Source organism: Corapipo altera, unplaced genomic scaffold (assembly GCF_003945725.1).
Source record: "Corapipo altera isolate COAL_440 unplaced genomic scaffold, ASM394572v1 64, whole genome shotgun sequence".
Classification (NCBI taxonomy): domain Eukaryota; kingdom Metazoa; phylum Chordata; class Aves; order Passeriformes; family Pipridae; genus Corapipo; species Corapipo altera.
The window spans coordinates 8,240,086-8,261,612 of record NW_020884893.1 but is presented as its reverse complement, the minus strand read 5'-3'; the positions used below and the strand labels follow the sequence as shown (position 1 = coordinate 8,261,612).

Genomic DNA, 21,527 nt, shown 5'->3' with positions numbered 1-21,527 from the left:
AGCAGGATGCTCCAGGCTTCAGCAGGAAAGTTGTGCTCAACCACTTCAGAGGAGAAAGAGTAACGCAGGCTCTGCACAGGATGGTGCTGGGCTGGGAGAAGTCCTGATCCTCAGCTATGGCACGGGGCAGTCTGAAAGCTGTGTTTCCTGGAGTGTGATGCCTCAGAAGCAGCCAGGGAGTGACCTGCTATGGAGTCATGCCAGCAACGGGGACTTTTCCTGCTGCCTCGTGGGGCCCTTTGGCAGGGATCAGTCCTCCAGGCCAGAACACTGACCAGTTTGCTTCAGAAACATAAATGATTTAAGGGTATCAGCCCTGCTGTTGGAGGCCTCTCTAATGTCTGTGTGAATAGAAGAGGCTTCAGCAGCTTCTGGGAAGAAAACAGACCAAAGAAGCAGAGAATGGGGTGTATTGTATCCAGTGGCCAGAGTGACCAAAGGGGCCTGAGAGACAAAGTGACAAACAGAGACCTCCTGTGCAATTAGTCTCTTGACCTCTGTGGTTGGGCGAGGGATGCTGGGAAAGGAGCTGTGGCTCACAAGGCCCCAAGGAATGTTTCCTTGACAACACTTACTGAAGAAAAATGAGATTTCATGAATGCAGCGGGAGTTAACACGTGAGAGGCTGACTTTGGGAGAGACAAGGACGTGGCACCTCGCAGAACGAGCCCCTCGGTTTGGGGGTGTTGAAGTAGTGGCTCAGTGACCTGCTTTTTCAGATAAAATTAATTGAAGAGCTATTACAACCGTTCATATTTATTTAGAAATGCAGCCACCGTGGTAAAAGCAGACTTATTGTTTAATTATTTTTCTACCCACGAAATCTTCTCCACCTTGAATAAGCACTGGCACGGAAGGGAATTCTCTGCTCACTGCTGATAGTTTCAGCACACTGCAGCTTGGGTTTAGGATTCTTGAGAATTACCATTGTTCCACCATTTACAAAGGCAAAGCAATTGTATAGAAAGATATGTATAATTATATGATGTATCATAATAATACCAGTACATTAAAAATAAAAAGCAGACAGGTGTTTAGTATTGCCAAACTTAAACTGTGTGGAAGAACCAAAAATGCAGATATTTGTGTTCAAGACCTAAACAGATATCTTTTTCAAATTATCTAATTGGAGCCTTTTAATTTCTTCCTGCTGTTTCAGCTAGAAGGACTTAAACTTTCATCCTTATATGATGTCTCACAGGAATAGCAGCACTGGGGCTTTGTCCTGAACTCAAGCCATCCCATCACATGGCCAAAATACCTCAGGAAATCAGTGCAAGTTTTGCCTCAAGAAAAGACCCGTGACCTTTTCCAGTGAAAGTCTTGGCTGCTCCGGGGGTGTTTGCACAGCAGACAAAGAAAGAGCATCTTCTTAAAAAGCAAAGCTGGTTGGCGGGAAATCAAACGCTGATTCAAGGCATCGGAGTCAGCCGGGAGCCCGGAACATCCCAGCGGTGTGGTGGGGACCAAGGGCTGCAGCTGAGCCTCTTACTCACTTCAGGCTGGAGAGAAAGGAAATACAGGGGGTTAAGTTGCCAATTTTGTCCGAGTTGAAGCTGTATGTAAGCACACAGGGGTCTGAGGCTGCTGCATACACCCCTGAACAAGAGCAGGGCAGGATCTGGAACAGTCTGTGAGGCTGTGTCCTTACCCTGGTGAGAGACAAGGAGTAAAAGGAGAGTTGTCAGGTTGTTTTTTTATAGGCCAAGTGGAAAACTGCCTGGATTTCTGGGTAAAACATTTTGGGTTTGTTTTCTTTTTTTGCAGGAGTATCTCCCTTAAGTCCTGGCTGCAGCAGTAGGATCGGCCTTTCCCATTCGTTCCCTTTATTGCTTGCTTGTGTATTTATTTCTAATGTTTAATTTTAAAAATAAATCTCCTATTAAAACTGAACTTGGAAAGGTTAAAAGTAGGTTTGCTTGCAGGAGCAGATACCTGTGGATGTGTGTGTAGGCAGGACTGTACCTGCCACTGGGTTCTCTGAGAGTCTTCCCTGCATCTGTACAAGTTGTCAACATCTTGAAAGTGATATTTTTTCTTTTGTGTCCCAATTGATTTCAAAAATGCAGTGAAAGACACAGATCCAAACTAAATAAGATTAAAGGCTTTAAAAGCTTAATAAATTAAGAAGAGCAAATCTAGCTGATAACATGGCTTTGATAGTAGGCTATAAAGGGCAGGGAGTTAAGGAATTACAGGTAACTAACTATTCATCAGCATCCCTTCCTCCTCAGCAGCTTGGGGGCACAAGGGAACAGGTTGGACTCTCCAGCTTTATCAGCAGGACAAGAGCAACAGAAGACAGAGTTGAGGGGATAGAAAAGATTTGAGGAACTAGAATTTAAACAAGCCCCCCCAGCCCATGCTGCAGCAGCTCAGTGTGTCCTACTGGCATCAACACCTGCCAGTGACACTGCCCTGCCAGAGCCTTTGGAATGCAAGTGGAATGGTTTGAACCCCCCAAGAAGAAACTGTTCCCCATTTTGAGATGTTTTCTAAGACTCACTTTCTTATTCTCCAGTGGGGTCCATCAGGCAATATTCCACTGCAGCTCAGGTATAGCTTCCCTCTCTGGTGAAGTTTTCATACTGTAAAGCTCCTCAGCATGTCCAAACCTCTCTTTGCTCCCTGTGTGTGAGCTGTGACAGGGCTCTGTAAGTTGAAGAACATTCTCTCTGCCTTTCTTATCTTTCCCAGCTGTATAAATGAATGATGGCCCAACAGAGAGCTTTGGCTTGTGTTGTTTGCCTGGCTAACAGTTGTTTCACATGGTCATTTGCTATTCCAGTTTCACTCAGATCAGCAGAAATGTGGTTTATTTCGGGAGAGAAAATTCTGCCACAACTCTTCTGATTATAGTATCGCAATAAATCATTTAATTTAAAAAATGAAAGGTAAAAATATTCTGTGGGCTAGAGAAGCAAAAGGAGCAGAGGGAATCCTGGTTTTAATAAGAATAGCCATAAAGAAGAAAAATTTGTCCTCCCTGATGGAAAGGTCCTGTCAGCTTCGAATGTGTTGAAACCTGTGTCACAATCTGTGAAATTTCTCTTTACAATTACTTTCCAATGCCTCTGGAAAGTAATAGGCTTTCTCAATAGAATAGTGTGAATCATTGTAAGGAACAATACAGCAAGGATATTACTCTGCAGAAACTTGGCAGCACAGAGAAAGATGGCATTTCCTTGCTCAACAAGAGGGATTCAGCTTGGTTCAGTACATGGGGAAAGATAAATCAGGGCAAACCCTGACCCTGCCCTCTCTGAGCAGGACTGGAGGGACCAAGACTGAAGGATACCCTGACATTCTTCACATCCCAACCCCAAATCAAGGCCAACTTAGCCCAAACATCAGCCTTGTTTACCTGCAAATCTCAGCAGCATTTAGTGGGTAAGCTCTGCAAACAGACCTGTAGCATAATGAGTGAAATGGTTGTTTATCAGTTTGTTTTTAGCAAATATTTCTTTAATTATGCTAAGTTCCTGAGGGAACAGGGACAAACCCAAGGTAACTTCAGGCTGCATTTCCAACAGCTGGATTACAGCAGAGACTCACTGCCTGCCTGACACTGATACAGTGTTGGAGTTTCAGCAGCAGCATTTGCCTGTAATCAACACATTTTACAGAAAATTGCTTTTTTTTTTTTTTTTTTATAAGTGAGGAAACAGATTGTGTGAGCTCACACATCCCACAAAGGCTCCCCTCTCCTTTGCTGAACCAGCAGATGGGCACAGCCCATCTCTGGACCAGCTGAGTCATGCCTGCAGCTCCCAGGTACACAAAAACATTTTAAAAATGCAGAGAACATGGCAAAAGAATGTAAATCATGATGGAAAGAACCTGGAGGCAAAGGCAGTTGCACTAAAGGAGAAGGAAGTGTGGTATGAAGATAGTTTTTGGGATCATGGCGAAAAATCCAGAGCTCTGAGACCTCTCAAGGAGCTGTGCCCCAATCTGAAGCTGTGTAGAATATCAGGTCCATCTCCAGGGCAGTTGGATACCTCTTACTTCACAGCCTGATATCTTCCCTGGTCCAAACAAACCAAGAAGCATCATGAGCCTGTGGAAGGAGAAGCTTTCCCCCTTTTTACACAGCCCTAATGGCAAATGTTCTTTTGTGAGAAGAAAACGCTTCTCCAGACATGGGTGCCCTGATTCTGGAGTGGGAAAACTCATGACAGAAAGCCATGAGGGTAGGAGGGGTCTGTCTTTATACTGATTTTCAGAGCCTGAGGGTGACAGGCAAAGCAGAGCAGGGTATTACCTCAGCAGAACACACCCATTGTGTCCCCTTAGCAGAGTGACAGCCACAGCATTGGCTCCCATGGCACACCCTCCCACAACCATGTAATGCACAAAGCCAATTAAATGCTTGATTGGATGAAGTGGTCACAGTCAAATGGCCCCTTGCCAGCCAGTCAGGATGTAAAATTGACAAATATCTGTAAAGGTGTGTGCCTTAATCCCCTCCTGAGGGATTAAGTGTTTAACCTATTACTGGTGTTTCTGACGAGACACAGCAAAGCTGCTCTGCTGGGGGGGAGCAGCACTTACCCCAGCCCAACCCTGCAGCCTCGTGCTTGGCCACAGCATCTTCCAGGTGGTTCAGATGGATCAGGGCAGGGCAGTCTGTGTTGCTTCAACAGGAAAACTATTTGGCAGAAGTGAGAGATTTGGCGACTGCCTCCATTCCCTCCCCATTCTCTGTCACTCTTTGCTTGTGAAGGTGTTGGAGAGGGAAAGCTGCTTGCCCCTGCCCTGACTGACCACCCTTAACCAGCCTGCCAGAGAGTTCTTTGAAGTACAGATTTTTATTGAACTTTCAAGGCAATGTTGAGAATTGCAATACCATCCTAGCCCAGGAGAGGTGTGAAGGTAATTTCCCCACTGATCCAGGAAGAAGGAGGAATAATGGCCCTTTAGTAGATGAGGCTTCTCTCATCATTTGGCTTGAGTGACACCTGCAACCACTCACATCCTTAAATGCTTTAAGCCATCACACAAGCTCTGGTGCTTAGTTCCCAACCAGGAAAAGGTGTCACACAGCAGACTAGGATTACCCATGGTTAATGTCTAATTAGTAGTTAAATTAATATTAACTATTGATAGTAAATGGTAATGATTTATTTAGGTGAAAATAAATATGAAATGTCATAATGTGCTAGTATGATAATTAAACACACTCTGAAATCTTATCCTGACAGGGAAATCTCCTGCTGTGCCTTGGCACTAGCAAAGACAGGTCGATGGAGAGGGTTACACTGTGTTAGTGAAGACATGGAAAGAGAAGATCTCTCTGTGTAAGGCTGGGCACTGGGAAAAACCTTCTGGAACAGGTTTGCCCCCTGCACTCACTGATTCTCCTGTAGATACAGTGTTTAAAGGCTGTGGGGATGCAAAGGCCAGCATGCAATTGCATGTTCATTGTGCTCTTTCAGCTGCATGTGTAGAACAGCAGCTCAGAGCTGGGGACCAGACATTGCCTCAAACACAGGTAAAAGTGCATCTTTATGCAAATGTGGTTTGAAAATCGGCCCCAGCACTTCAACAGTAATGGAGTTTTATTTCTAGGACATAGTACTGGCCTTGAACCACGTTATTAGTGCTGGAGAGGAACACAACCTGTCCTGGAAAACTGATGTGTTTGCAGAATTCCTTTACTGGTGGCAGCATTTTCTGAGGGATGAAAGTGGAGGAGAGAGTTTCCTCGTCTCTCTTACTTTGATGGATGTGTGCTGGAAAGCAGAAACATGAGAGGTGTCAGAAATGACGGAGTGATGCTGAAGGCTCTGACAAATGAGCTCTTGAAAGTTATTTTTGTGGTTTTGTGAATGTGAATATTTCACGTTTGAGATGTTACCACCCTGCTGCTCACCTCTGTCCTCTGCCAGAGGCACCTCCCCAAAGTGCACACACCAGAGGAACGCCCCACACAGCCACTGGAGCTCTCTGATCTGCATTAGTTTGGCCATCAGAGGAGAGGTGGGATGAGTACAAAGGGGAAGGGGGGTGTGTAGACAAGTGTTGTGTCCTACTGACCTGGTTCATAGGCAGCAAATTGCTTTGGGAATGGAGTCCCACCTTCAGCTGCTGCAGGGATTTGCTCTGGGAGCATGTTAAAACCTTGAGAATAATCACTGTGGGTTCAGAAACCCTAACTCCCCTTTTCCTTCTCCCTTCCAGCTCGCTGCATTAGAGAGGCAAGTGTTCGACTTCCTGGGATACCAGTGGGCCCCTATCCTGGCCAACTTCCTCCACATCATCATCGTTATCCTGGGCCTGTTTGGCACCATCCAGTACAGACCTCGCTACATTGTGGTGGTGAGTGACACACTCGGAGCCTTTCACAGCCTCTGCTCTGGGGGGACGTGGCACATGATGAGGAACTGAGTAAAGCCCTGGGGAAATCAGGCACAAGCCCTGCAAACTATTTTAGCAGAAGGTGCCTGGCTGTGTTTAGGAACACAATGTTCAGTGTGCTGCGCTTATGCCAAACTTGGAAGATTTTAGATAATTATTGCTGGTGCTAAAGTAACACCCAGACACTGCACAGCAGAGAGGGAGAGTGAGGTGCTGGACAAATGCCTGTCAGAAGGTCTTCCATCCCTCCAAACTCCTGCCCCTGTGTCTCTTTCAGGCAACAGATCACCTGCATATGGAAAACAAACAGAGGAAGAAAAAACGATTGCAGTGATGACTCGGGGCATTCAACTGCCCCCAGCTAGAGCACGTATATGTACACTAATTCCAGTGACTTCCTAATGTTTATTGCTTCTCTCTCCCCAACCCCACTCCCTTCCAGTATGCCATCTGGACTGCAATTTGGGTCACCTGGAACATCTTCATCATCTGCTTTTACTTAGAAGTGGGAGGTCTCTCAAAGGTGAGTGGGAACTGGTTGGGTGAGTTCCCAGCTTTTGCAGTGGAGGGGATGGAGTTTAGTGGAGAGGGGAGGGGAAGGGCAGGGACTGTCTGGGAACAGGTCCTAATCCTGCCCACTTGCCTGTGGAGGGGGTTGCTTTATGAGAGGATGAAGGAGTACTGCTTCTTTATGGAAAAATGAGAAGCCAATGCTGATTCCTGGAGTTCTTTGGTGATCAGTGGAGGTGGTGGCTGGAATAAACCCTGCCCTCATGGCAGGTAGAGTGTATTTGCTTTCCAGAGGTGGGAACAAGAGCCATCCTGAGGGAAGAGGGGCTTTGAGGGCTAATTCCCAGCCATAATGCAGAGGTGGCTAAGGAGGGCTATGAGCTAACTAGGTTATAGCTGATCCTTTTGTGATCTGACACCAGCTTGGCAAGAAGGTGTCTGATGGAGGGGAAGGCCTTTGTGCAGCATTGGGTGTGTTCTCTCTGCCACCCTGTCCCAGGGAAGAGCTGGACTGAGCTGGACCAAGGACTTTGCTGGAACTCCATACCTGACCAGCTTTTGATATTTTTGTGCCTCCCAGTCCTGCTGGAGACTCAGTGCACTTCAGCTGCAGGGATAAGTACCTACTTGTTGCCACACCAGGCAAAATATTTCCTACTGTACCTTTTGGGAGAGGCTCTTCTCTCTGCTGAACAGAGAAATCCCTTCCCAGAGGGGTGCTGGGGAGGCTGGCACATCTCTTTGGGATGTGGCTTCCCTACCTTAATTCTTCCTTCTTTAATACAGTGGTAGTTACTCATGGCTGTTGGCCAGGGTGTTGTAAGTTAATATGTGAAGCTCTTTGAAGACTAGATTAACTGAGTATTGCTGTCTGCTTAATGTGGGGTGAGTCAGAAATAATAAAAATGGGAGACAGGTCCTAAATTAAGCCTGGGCTATGAGCAATGAATTAAAAAGTGTTGCTGTAGCACAGCAGACTGAGAGTCATTGTAGGATATGGGTTCGTTTCAGAGCACTCTACATCTGGCCTAAATTCCCAGGTCGTGCATTGAAGTTGCAATCATAATTGGAACTGCCCTGTGGTTTTTATCAGGCTGACAGCAAGTCAGGACTGATAGGACAAATCTTTTGCAGATAAGAAAATGTAGCTTCCTAATTTCTCAATTCATCTTCATTTCCCCTCTCAATTATCCCCAGAAACTTTGAGGGAGTTCTTGATTACTCGTGATCTGAAATCTCCGCCTGAGATGATCTCGATGTTGGCTGCGACGAACTAAAAAAAAGAATTTTATGTAACTATTGAAATGCTCCCTTCTGTGGAGGATATATTGGCTTGGTAAAGTGCACTGGGAGCTTCTCTGACAGCCACTGTTTGCTTCCAGCCAGCTGGTTACTCGTGTTTGCTAATCCCAATCTGCCCTGCACCACGTCGGGCTCTGTTCTGCAATTCAAACAGCACAAACTCCTCTTTCTCCCCTACAGAGCAGCTTCACCTGGTAACCTTGCTCTGTGCTGGGGCTCGTTTTAGCCAAGCCAGCACACAGAGAGGCTTTATTTAGCCTACAGGATGACACTTGTGACTGGGGACTTTTTTATAGAATTGGGCTGCAGTGTCAGTTGTTACTGACTCGGTGGATTTCCCTCTAGAGCTGCACTGAGAAACAGTTAATTTAGTGGCAAATAGCAAAACCAACAGACTATTTGTGCTTGTTTGGCAGTAAAATACTTGACAGCCTTGCCTCTGTTCTTAATGAGTTGCTTTCACTTAAAAAAGCTGTTTTGTAAGAAAAACTCAGGATGCTGCTTTCTGTCCTCCTTCTCCCCCTTAACTGAAGTAATTTAGGTCTTTGTAGTGGCAAAACAAATCCTCACTTCCACAAGAGACCAAAAGATGCTTCTGAATTAGGAATTGAGGTTTCTGTAGGACAGTGGTGCTCTGTAGGCTGGCCCAGGAGTGGTGTTGCTCTGCTGCTGCATCTCTGGAAACCTGATCCAAAGCCAGCTAGCATCCTTATTGATCTCAGTCTTGGGATCAGAACCCAGATCTGGGCTTGGATGCAGTGTTGCAAGGAGCAGGTTCCTCTGTGGGCCCTCAGGGCCCTTGGGAGGAAGCTGCCCCTGATAAGAAGTCAAGCACAAAGCTCATCATTAGCCTGGCAGTAAGCAGGGAAATTGCAAATATTGGAAAAAGAGCTTTGGTGGAGTGAGACTGATGGAGCTGGTCTGATAAACACTAACTCATTAACTACTAGACTAAGCATGAATACACTGGGGAGTGTTTCAGACAGGGTTGTGCTCCCATGCAAGTGCCTTAAGGGACTGATAGCTCTGAGGAAGATCTTCAGGGTGCTGTTTCCTCAGTGATTACTGATGAGCCTGGGGGAGTGGGAGTAGCTCCTGCCAGCCCTGTGCTCACCCTGCTGTGCTCCTGACAAGGGCAGCCTGCCAGGGCGGGCTCTGTCAGCAGCTCATTGATAATGACAGAATGCAGAAAGGGCAGGGAGATGGGAAGAATGGAGTTTGTTAACTTTGGTAGCTTGTAATGACAGCCCACTAAAACTGAGACAGGTGATAACTCAGGTGGGGTGAGGAAGGGTACAAGTGTTTCTGATGTAAAAAGTTCAGAAAAAGCCCAGAGAACTGAAAAGATGAGCAAACAGTTATGTGCACTTATTGCAAATTAAAATCACTAGTTGCACTATCCTTAGTTTTTTATGGAAAAGGAAAGTATTTTTTCCTGCTCTGTGAATCTATTCCATACTTCTTGGAAAAGCTAAACTGGCCTGATTTCCATCTTTCTATCTTGTCTTTTTTTTTTTGTTGCAGCCTTTTCTTAGCAGAAATAAGAGTATGAAATATGGCACAGCAGAACTTCATTAGGTGGCCAGACACAAGTGGATCAGCACAAGTGTCTAAGGAAGCACTTCCCTTGGTGCTGCAAGGGCCTCTCTAGGCATGTAGCCTGTGCCAGCTTTCCTGTAAGTGCTTTGCCAATGAGCAGGCGAGTGATAGAGCAATCTGCATTTGAAGGGATGCTCCTCAGCACTGGCAGTGAGGTTGTGATGTGTCTCTGAGCAGCTTTTGGCAGCATTGCCTTGCTGACTTGCTCTGCCCCTGCCTCTGAGCACACTTGCAGCATGTGGGGGAAATGCAGCATCTCCAAGTGCTGTCGCTCTGCTCTGTGGTGGGGCTAACAGCTGAATATCCAGATTGCTGTTCCTCCTCCTGTGGTCTGCTCCTGTTCCATCTCCCTCTCTTCTCTTTGTCCATCTGGCCATTTGGTTTGGTGAATTGCTGGGAGATAGCTCTGAATTTTCTAGGCTGTACTTGAAATAATACCTTAAGCTTCTCCCTGTCTACCCGAGCGTGAAACACATCCCTCCTGCAACCCCTCAGTCTGAGTTAATTATTAAAATCCTGCTGTTAAGACATATGAGCATCTGTCTGTCCAGCTGCCATGCTGACTGACTCTTCATCACGTACTTGAGAGACATTCAGAGAGGTTTGAGGAACTGATGTTGTGTATTTCAATGTATTCCTTTGTGTTTTCCCTCTGGAATTGCTCATCTCGAATGGTGATTGTTAATTTACTTTTGTATCCTTCCTTTATATTCTCTCTAGTCTACACAGTGCTTTGATCTGAATCCAGAGCTGTGGTGGTCTAAATCTCCTCTTGAAGTGGAAGCAGCCCTTATTAGTCAAATGGGAGTTATTTGTATTCCAGAGAATCTGGACAGCATCTTGGGATGACTTTGTACCTGGGGAAAATACTGTGAGGAGGGTGGAAAAATGCATCTGTACTTACAACTGTCCCTCAACTCCCTCAAAATTTAGAACCTTGAAGCCTGGGATTTGGCCTTTAAATGCTGTGACATTGTCAACAAGCCTCCTGAGAGACACTGGAAGTGCTTTGCTGTGTCTCAGGGTGATACAGCTACTTGGCACACAGGACTGAAAGATGAACATCATATTTCCTATTCTAATAAGAAATGTTTCCATCTAAAAAGGATTTTAAAAATGATTCTGCTGTCAAGCTCCGGGGCTCCCATGCGAGGTTCAGTTTGTTCCAGAGCTGTTATAGTGCTGTCTTGCCTGATAATTAAGGAAATTTGGGGGAGGTGGTTCAGAAGGCTGTTAACAACAAGAAATAAAACCACCTCTGATGGTGTCCCTTAGCAAATAATTTCAGAACAGCTTTCAGAAAGCTATTTTAGAAAAGAAATGCATCTGGCTCTGTGGGTGTTAGAGGTAGGTGTGAGTTTCCCGTGGGACACAGTGGGGTGAGGCTGGGAGTGGAAAATAGACTCTGTAAAATGTAGGTACTGCTGGTTTAGTGCTGCCTTAGTGCTGTTATCTTCCTTCTCACTCTGATGGCAAACGGATGGCAGCCAGGTGCTACAACAGTTCAGAGTGAGCTGTGATTTTTTTGGCTGGCCTTCAGCATGCTCCTGAGAAGGAGCTTGTGTCACTCTTGGCTCATATTTCTCTCCAGGCTGAAGGTTAAAGAGGCAGCGATAGCTCTGGAAAGAGGAGAGGGGGAGTGCAGTCACACACAGATCCCTCTCTGCAGCAGGGCTTGCTCACTGCTGGGACTGATTAACCTCTTCCAACCCACAAGCACTTCTAGGAGTATTTCGGTGTGTTTAGATCCCAAGTGCATTGCAGAAAGGTTTTGGGAAACAGCTGTTCCCTGGACTTTCTTACAACTGGTTCTTTTCTCCTGATTTTAGTGTGCTGTTCTGTTCCATAGTTTCACTTCTCTCCAACCACCTTCTCACAAATGAAGCTGGCAAACCACAGGAGACATCCTGGGATTGTTTTCCTGAGCGACTGGAGGTCAATTAAGGGATTTTCCTGAGTGCTTTTTTGTTGTGCCCCATCACGCAGGTACCTTCCCAGGGCATCCAGCCAGGGACACAAGGAAAGGAACAGCACTGCTTTGCATGTTGAGACCCTCTTATTCGTGCTGCCCTCCTGCCCTGCTGTGCTCCAGACAGATGCTGGTTCAGAAAGGTGTCTCTGAACACAAAGACATCCATGATCCCAGTGTGCAATCAGTATTCATTTTACATCTGTGAGATGGATGGCTCATGAGTGCGAGTCATTGTGGTGCCTTTAGAATCCAAATGTGCTCAGTTTTTCCAATCTGTTCTTCACTGATGTATAATTTTTTAATTTTTTTTTTTTTTGGACAGAGCTGGAGTGTGATTGGAGTCAAAAAGAAGCCAGTGCTGGTTAGGACCTCCTGTTCCTCCACCTGCCAACCTCCAGCCACACCTGTTCTGCTTTTTCAGGCTTAATTCACAAGCAAGTTCAGCTTCTGCAGCAGAGTTAAGCCAGAGCCAAATCTGGCTGACAAAAGGGAGATTCTAGAAGGAAAGCAGCCTGTTTCTTACTTTGCCAAACACACATCAATGCCTCTGTAAGGAGCAGAGAAGGCACTGAGGGGTCTGTCTGCATCAGCGAGGCAGAAGGTTTGGGAAGGCACCATCTGTGAGCTGGGAGAGGGAAGCCCTGGAGACTGAGGTTAAGAGTAGATCCTGAGGTGCCCTGGGGAACAGCTTTGGTTCTGTGCTAACTGGGGGAAGCCCTAGGCAAAGAAACAGGAATTTAGTCTTTTTTTTTTTTTTTGTCTTTTTTTTTTTTTTTTTTAGTATTAGGAAAGTGACTCTTTCCTCCCCCAACCAAAGTGGTGAGTGATTTGTGAGAGGGAGAAGAGCCCAGCAGCTTGGAGGGCTGGCTGTCTCCAGGGGGAAAAGCTCCATGTGTCTCAGAACATGCAAACTTGGGAGAAAAAGAACAAGCTTTGCAGAAAAGATGTGATTTGGTGGAAGTGAGATATCTGTGGGCCACTGAAGAGTGAAGCCCAGCAGAGGGAGCAAGCCAAAGACGCCTGCCAAAATTGTGAGAACTGGAAGAGAAAACTGTCTCTAGAAGTGGAGCTAACACAGCACCTTGCACTGTAACTGCATTACCCTGTAACTGTCAATCCCAAAATTATTCCCCATAGCCTTTGAAATGCAGACAGCTCCCTCTGAGCTCCCAGCTGTTAATGGAGTTTTCCCCATTGTCTTTGCTGCTCAGGCTGCTTTTGCACTGGTGCCACACTTCATCTCTTTGCCCTCCTCCATCTCCTGTAAAGCACATGCCATCTGCTGTGGTGATTATGTCAGGAGCTTTGGCAGCTGCCTTCTCACTTAATTGTCCACATTTCTTAACATGTGCTTCTTGCAGCATATTTTAATAACAGCTCTGCAGGCTGGTTTTGAGTCTCTGTGGTGGGTGGAGGGAACCCCCACCATGTGCAGAGCAGGGCAGTTGGTTTCTGTTCACAGGTTATCTGGCTGGCACTTAGAGTTCTGCCCTTGCAGCTCAATTTTGTCCCTGGAGATGCTTCCCTGTGTCCATGTTTGTATCTTCTGGGCTCCTGTGTTGGCTGTGGAGACAAGCCTTCTCTCAGGAGGGTCATTTGGAGCAGGAGCTTGGATAAGCTGCTGTGAATCTGTTTTTCCTCTTGACTCTGAGGGGAGCTGGCACAGAGGAGCTGCCACAGGTTTCCCATGCTGGGAAGTGTGAATACCCCAAGCTCTGACTGCTGGGAGCCACTGCTTCCTTCCAGGGCCTGTGTAGGACCCTGGCTCGAGGAGTATGAAGTAGGTTATGGATAGGTACTAAAACTTTTAGTAAGGGATAGGTGAGGTGTGTAACTCCAGTACCTATCTCTACTCTACAGAGACACAGATTAAAAAATTGTAATGAAGACAATCTATCCTTTAGAATAAAACTTCCAACCTGTTGCCTTGTTTTGTGGTCAAGAGGGGTTGTTGATTCTGCATCAAACTGACCTGAGGGGGCTGCTGGGGCACCCAGAACTTCTCACTCATCTGCAAAGGGATGCAGCTGCTCTGTTCAGCCACTCCTGAGTTTGTCTTTTACTCCCTACAGGGCTTTACCGTGTCCTGTAAGCTCAAAAATTCCAACCTGGGTATTCTTTTTTCAAGTGTGAGGGAAGTGTGGTCATTTTTAAGTAAGCATCTGCCTGCGCATCAAACCCCTGCACCACTTGAGTGGCATTTCACTCTGTAACCCCCTCAACAGCCTGGTTGAAGGTATTTAACAAGCAAAGACAAGAACAGCAAAACAAAAAGCCTCTCGGGGTAGGGAGGATAAGGAGTTGCTGGGGAGGTGTTTACAAGAAGCTGCAATCAGCACCCTGAGGTCAGCTTGGCTGGGCAGTCTGACCTGGGGCTGACAGAAGATGCAGAAGAACCAGATGTGAAGAGTGTGGAAGGAAGTCAGACAGAAATGGTACAGGAGCTTGTCAGGTGTGTTAAAAGCTAAGAACAGAGGAAGGTCTGTTGTGTTTTGAAACCCACTTTGGGGTTATGGAGTTCATATTTTTTAGTTCCCTGTGGTGACTCCTGTGCTGGGGAGAGCATGTCCACAGCACATGGTTCTGTAACAGGACACTTTGTGCTGCCTTGTTTACCTTTTTCTTCTAGATTTGCAAAGTTAATCTCCCAAACCCAAAGGCTGAGGATTTTTTTTCTGGGTGTAGGAACCACTAGCAAAGTGTTCTTGGGTCTGCAGTCTAGAAGGTGTCATTCTAGTTTGGAAGCTGCTCATGCCTGCTTCCAAACTATGCTGTGGGACAGTCAAATAGGTTTGTTGGAGTGCTTGCTGTAAGGCTGCCTCAGAAATGGTTTAGAAGAAGCCTGCCTGTGAAATATATTTAGATTAGATAATAGGACAAAATTCTTCCCTGTGAGAGTGATGAGGCCCTGGCACAGGTTGCCCAGGGAAGCTGTGGCTGCCCCATCCCTCAAAGCATTCAAGGCCAGGTTGGATGGGGCTTGGAGCAACCTGGGATAGTGATCAGTGCCCCTTTCCATGGCAGAGGGCGTGGAACCAGATGATCTTTAAGGTCCCTTCCAACCCAAAATCATTCCAATGTACTTTGATCTGTGCTGGCATTTCCTGAGAGTGGGGATCTCAGAAACTTTAGATTTTCCATTGATTTACTATGACCTCCTTCTGACAGCCTGTCTGACACTCTTAGAGTAAACGAGGATCTCTTTACAACTTTTCCCTCCAGGACAGTGAACTCCTGACGTTCAACATCTCCCGGCACCAATCGTGGTGGAGTGAAAATGGCCCTGGCTGTGTAAGGAAGGAGGCTTCAATGTCTGGCATCAAGGGGCTGGATAACCATTCCTACATCTCTGTCATAGGCTGTGCCCTGGAGTACAGGTACATTGAGGTCATGCACAGCTCCTTCCAGATCCTGATTGCGGTGAGTACATCACTGAGGGGTAGCATTTGTTGAGGAGATGCTGTTTAGTTTTCTTTTTTCCCAGGCACAGAGGTTGGCCCATGTTTTCCACCACATTTTGTATCATCTGATTGAAAAGGCCTCTGTAAATGCGTTTTGTCTGATTGTTCTCCTGTTCTCTCTTTTGAAAAGTATTGCTTGAAAGAATTGGAAATGGATACCAGCAACCTAATGCCTGAAGTAGTGCATCCATCCAACCATACAATAACAAATCCTTCTGTACCCTGTTGGGGGGGTGGAAATTCATGTTTTGACAAGGACAGAGACCCTTCTGGAGAAGGGTAAAGAGACAGGAGTTTTGATAGTATGAGAGGAAATGTCCTTAAGTGGCGCCTGGGGAGATTTAGTTTAGATTTTGGGGACTGTTTCTTCACATAAAGAGTTGTAAAGAACTGGAATGGACTGCCCAGGGAAGTGATGGAGTCACCATCCCTGGAAGTGTACAGAGAATGAGTGGATATGGCACCTGAGGACATAGTTTAGTGATGAGCGTGGTGGTGGTGCTGGGTTGATGATTGGACTTGATCTTAAAGGTCTCTTCCAACCTTAATACTTGCATGATTCTATGAAGGATTGCTCTCATTCCCCGTGACTTAGTGATGGGTGCCAGAGCACATAGATGCACATTTGTTGTGAAGAATTAAAAGAGAAAAGATCCTCATCTTCAGAAAATAAAAAAAAAAATTAGGGAAGCAGTAAGCAGCATATTTCCCTTTTGCTGACACCCAGGATATATACACTAAATGTTCTCATCCACTCTTTCTTCATCAGTCTTCCACAGGCTTTTTAAAGTACTCTGCAGCAATGCAATGTCCTTAATGCTCGCTGTTAATTATTTCTCACTTGTCTGTGAAATTAACTGAAGCAAAATGTCTGTTTTCCCCCTCACTTTGTGGGTGCTCTTGCATTTTGTAGCTGCATTAGAGTCAGCAGCCCACATCTCTAATCTGCTTTGGGTTGTTACTTCGGGGTTAATGGCTCTAAGTACAGACGTGGACTGGTGAAACATTCACTTTTTGGCTTCCAGTTTTGGCTTATAAAAGAGAAGTATCTTGCCCTGTTTAGATATTAAAGGACAACAAATAGTGATTTTCCAAGTTTCTGGATTGCCAAGTACTTCTCTGCACGTTTTTGGTCCTACTTTCCATTGTCCTGATCCTGCATTTCCTATTAGCTGGGATGATCTGTGTGACCCAGTGAACTGCAGGGAGGGGGGAAGACTCAGCCCCCTTTCTTGCCATGTCACAGAGAAGAGGCAGATGGAGAAGCTCCTGTTTCCTGAGTTGGATGGACTCCCTGGCGTGTGCTGGCTGTTAATATTCCGTTAGTTCTCCTTCAGGGAAAATGATCTGCATGAAACTGTCTGAGCTGCTTCCACACACGTGTGTGAGAAAGGCAAACCTGTGCATCCAGGAGAATAGAGCCTGTTGTCTTTTAGAAAGGGCTGTTGGCTGGGACAGGATTGGTGGTGCTGAGCTGGTGCTGAACCCGAGTTTGGTGAAACAATTGACAGATTTGGAAGTCAGAACATCCCTTTTTAAAGCACAGAAGTTTGTTACTGTTCACATCCTTCCTGAACTCCTGAGCTGGCACAGCCCCTGTGCCCTGGGCTAGAGGTTGAGCCAACAAAGGGTCCTGAGTTTACTTGGAGCAGATCTTTGTTTTTTGGCAGCTTACTGACTTAGGCACGTGGCCCTGGGCTAAGTGATCACACTGATATATAGGACTCTGTCTCTGGCAGTGGTTTTTCCTTTGCTTCTTCCCAAAGGCACGTGACAATATTCTCTGTGCATCTGCAAAACACCTCTAAGGGGCCAGATGGGGAGACAGGAGGGAAATATAAGATAAAATAGGATTTAGGCAAATATTTTCTCTCTCCTTCTCCCTCAGATCTAGGGCGAAATGGGTTTTTGAATCCTAAATCCTGGAAATGAGGCTAAAATACTTGTAGGCAAGAAACCCATATGGGCTGAGCTATGCAGGGAACTAAGTTTCTACTTGTCCTGAAATAAAAGGAGAGTATTGAAGCCCCAGGCCTGTAACTGCTGCTGGCTCTGGAATGCTCATATAATTTTATCATGCAGTGGGAGAAATAGAGCTTTTCCCCTCTGCTTTGAGGTCAGGCAGAAAGCAAATCTTCTCGCTTTCTCCCTCAGACCTTGCCTGAAAGCAGTCAGCCAGTTCTCTCCCTTTTTAGTCTCTGAGGGTCAAACTCTTTGATCCCTGCCAGTATCTTTTTCTGTTCTCTTTATCTCACTTTGAGGCAGGTTTTATTACAGGCAGCTGTCCTCAGGGCTCTGGCAGGTACAGTGCTGCAGACAGGCAGATCGATGGTACAAAAACACAACCAGGAACTTGAAGGCTCAGGGGATGCAGCAAGAGACATGACCTAGTTCCCTCCTTGTCTGAGACCAGAATAGCCAGTTCCCTGTTAAGAAGGGCAAGGGACAGACAAAACTGTGTTTTCTGTGCTTTGTTTTCGCTTTGCCTAATGGTTTTTAGAAGTTGTAAAGGTGTGGTTGTGTGCTTGGCTTTGCTTGGTTTTTATCCCAGATACAGCACTGTGAAATCCATGCTCTTTAGCTATGCAGCACCCAGCTGTGGGTATTTTGGTTGTTTTCTGGAAGTACCAATTCCTTGAGACTACTGCACAGTGTTGTGTGTGTGAGGCAAGGCTCACTGAATTCAATCTTCCACGCCAAAGGAGAGGGAAAGCAAACCTGAACCCATATGGTGAGCACAGTGTTGGCTGTCGTCTTGACTCCTGCTGATGAATCATCCTGCTCCTGGGCATACATTTGAGGATACATAAGGTCTCAGTCTGCTTTTGCTCAGAGCTTGTCTGTGCTCCTTGAAGGCAAAAGCAATCCCTTTAATCTGGAATGCCATCAAACTTGGGCATATTAGTCACCACACATGATACAAGTAGCTGTAGGGCCCAACATGAAAATCTTTCTCAATGCTTTAGCACGAAACACATCGGAGGAAAAAGCTTATTGTGACTCTATATAGAAATGAACTGTAAAACTAATCCTGCTAGCCCAGTTAGGGAATGGAACAGCAACTACTCTCTCAAGGAAAGAAATCTGTTTTGTTTTTGTCCTAGCAAGGATTCATCTTGCCTCTCCCCAGCTTGCCAGCCCGCAGGGAGAGGAGCGATTCCCAGTTCTGAAATACCTGGCGTAGCTCTGGGCTGTCCATATGGTAGTTCTGGGAGTGGGGAGGGTTAGGCTTTTCCCGAGGCTTCATTGACTTTGGTAGAAATTGGAAGTGTCTCACTGCCTGCCTGTCTGCTGTTTTCAGTCAGACTGACAGGTTGGAAGGTTCCCAGGAAGGCAGCAATGCAAGCCTTGACAGCAGATGTTATGTGAGAACCAAGGCACAAGAGATGCTTTGCTCTTGGCAGAAGGTAGATTTTCAGTGGCTGTATTGCATCCAAGGAGTAAAGAAGGTCAGGGAATCAAAGGATTTTGATTGCCTCCCTTTGGCTATCTGGCCACAATAGCCCTTTCACAAGCTGGATATTTGCTTTCTCATAGCACAGATCTCTTCATTTCCCCCTCTTGCACTGATGAGAGAGTACACACTTCATTAGCTCTGATTAGAAGTGAAACCTAGAATGCATCTGCCATGAAGGAGGAGACTTTGCACCTACTCTATGTGGTGAAAAAAGCAACAGCAAGTTTGTCTATTGAGAGAAGAGTTGGAGAGTCCAGACTCTCCACTAGGACAGAAGTAGACTAAGATCTTACACAAGCAACAGTAACACGTCCTAAAATTTGCCTTCCCATCCTTCATGTATTTTGCACACTTGCAGCCAGCTGGTCCCTTTCTGTAGCTCTTGCTCTAATTCAGTCTTTCTGGCTCCAGCACCTCACTTCGATGCTGCTGTTTTAGGAGTCGCTGTGGAAAAGTTAACTTCAGAGGGCTGAGGGGCAGAGGGATGTTCAGACATATGTTTTCCTCATTCCCTTTGGGCACACTTGTCTCTTCCTGTCTTTCCTGCTCTGTTTATTTGCCTGCAGAGTGCTCGGGACGCCCCAGCTCCATCCTCTTTTGTTCGGCAGCATGTGCGTTCCCAGGCTGTCTGACGGGCTGACGGAACACACCTGCCTACAACATGTGTTCCTAATAAAAAGGCTTAATTGGATACTTCTGCAGCTTGGAGAAAGCTGGTACTGAACAGGCAGAACAAGTAGAGAAACAGCAGCAGAGGCTAAAGCCCTAGAACATTCTTTGGGGAATTAGAGCAGTAGCTTAGTGTCACTTTACATCTTCCACCTCCCCTGAGTAATTTGCAAAGATCTAAGAATTATTTTTGTTTTCCTGAGATAGTAGAGATTAAAGCCCTCTTTTTGCATTGAAATCAGCAACCAGGATGTGCAAGGGTGAGATTCCAAATTCTTGGTCTCTGTGAGGCCTTCTGCTCTGTGTTAATTGCTCATAAGCTGGGTAATGTCTGGGGGCTTGATACATCTTTATCAGGGACTCAGTAAAAAAAGAACTGTTGGTGTCTCTTGGAGTCTGCTCATCCCAAACCCCAGCAGACTCTTCCAGTGGAAAGGACTGGACAGTTTGAATGGCATTTCTGCTCTGTAGCTATATTTCATTCATAATTCATTCTAAATGACATAAGGATTCCTGTGAGTTCAGTTAATCCCTGAGATGGTATGTTTAATTACAGTTTGGGTCAGCCCATATAAAAATGCAGCTCATGTTTTGTTATACATCTATTTGCTGCTGAAACTCTCCTGTTCTGGCCAGATCACAAGACTAAAAAAAATTTCTTGGAATAAAAAGTACCATTAAATAAACAGGTTTTTTATTGATGAAACTCATATAAAACAGGAATGGATTATAAAGTCAGTAAAAAGTAGATTTTAAGCACTAAGCAGGTAATTTTGAAACAAAGGGAGGAGATGGAAGAAATAAAAAAAGAAAACCCTCCACTCCAATGGAGCTGGAATTAGAGACTTAGGGAAGTTCACTTCATTCACTAGTTTCTGTTTGATTGGTTTGTTGTTATGAATGCAAAAAGTCACCTTAGTCATAAAAGGAAAAATGTATGGGGTGAGTGGAATGATGGTTGAGGGTTATGAGGCATTAATTTCTGTGCAAAACAAACTTCCCAAGTCACTCCTATCGCTTGGTGCTTCTGAACCGTGAAAAATGCTCGGAGGTTTATCAGGTTTGCTGTGACAGTAGAGCTGATAATCGCTCACACGCTCTGCCCATAAACTGGGCAGGTAAATCATTTTCATTGTTAATTCTATCAGGAGTTTCCTGACACAGGTATCACATAAGATTTGTGTCTACATGTTATGGAGTATAATAATAGTGAATGGATTTTGGGCTGCCACTTTACACGGTTGTTAACCCAAAAGTTCCTACTTTGAGGCATGATGGGAAATCTGGGGAGGGAGAAAACTGTCCTGGAGTTCCCTTGGAATGGGGGTAGACGTCCAAGATGCATCTTTCCTGCTTTTCTGTGTGTATGTAAATCGCATGGTTTGATCTTATGTGAAAGGCTGGATCTCCAGCCCGTGAAAATGCCAGAGCAAGTGCAGAGGGTGTGTGTGACCACACTCCTGATTTGTTGCTTGGGCAAATGCATTTATGCTGGAGACCAGAGCGAGCAGAAGGGTGGGTGGACGTTTCATGGAATGCTGGGATGTGCAGAAAGCACTCTGTTTTTTCCAAGAGCGTCTCTCGGTGTTAGCAAGGTGAGGTCCCCCCGCCCAGGGACGAGCGCTCACTGCGGCTTTCACGGGGCTCCCGGGAGCGGCCTCGGGGCTTCAGCACCACGGCCAGAGCCCGGCCCGGGCTCCGAGTCCTGGAATCCTTTGGGTTGGGAAAGCCCTCCAAGATCACCAAGTCCACCTGTTCCCCCAGCACTACCAAGCCCAACCACTGGACCATGTCCCCAAGTGCCACATCCACCTGTCTTTTACATCTCTCCAGGGGTGGTGACTCCACCACTGCCCTGGGCAGCTGTGCCAGGGCTGGACAACCCTTTCAGAGAAGAAGTACTCCTTAATATCCACTTTAAACCTCCCATGGCACAACTTGTCTACTTGTTACTTGGGAGCAGAGCCCGACCCCCGTCCAGCTTCACCCTCCTGTCAGGGCATTGCTGAGAGCAAGAAGGTCCCCCCTGAACCTCCTTTTCTCCAGGCTGAGCCCCCCCAGATCCCTCAGCTGCTCCTCATAAGGCCTGTACTCCAGACCTTTCCCAGATTTGTTGCTCTGTCCTGCCCCAAAACTACCACAAACTTAAAGAAAAAAACCAAAAACACTCCAGGTTTTATATTAGCACAGTACAGGC

At 46.1% G+C, this 21,527-nt stretch overlaps 1 protein-coding gene across 4 annotated transcripts in view; it reads left to right on the top strand.

Moving 5' to 3' along the window:
* NKAIN4 (sodium/potassium transporting ATPase interacting 4) overlaps window positions 1–21,527 on the top strand; it is a 53,238-nt gene that overhangs the window by 19,463 nt on the left and 12,248 nt on the right. For all 4 annotated transcript variants that reach the window (XR_003528182.1, XR_003528183.1, XM_027646190.1 and 1 more), the window contains exons 2-4: window positions 6,184–6,321; window positions 6,803–6,883; window positions 14,966–15,163. Coding sequence is in view for 2 of the 4 variants with exons in the window: in XM_027646190.1 (XP_027501991.1) it covers window positions 6,184–6,321; window positions 6,803–6,883; window positions 14,966–15,163 (417 nt within the window). In the remaining 2 variants the exon portion in view is untranslated. The remainder of the gene's footprint in view (window positions 1–6,183; window positions 6,322–6,802; window positions 6,884–14,965; window positions 15,164–21,527) is intronic.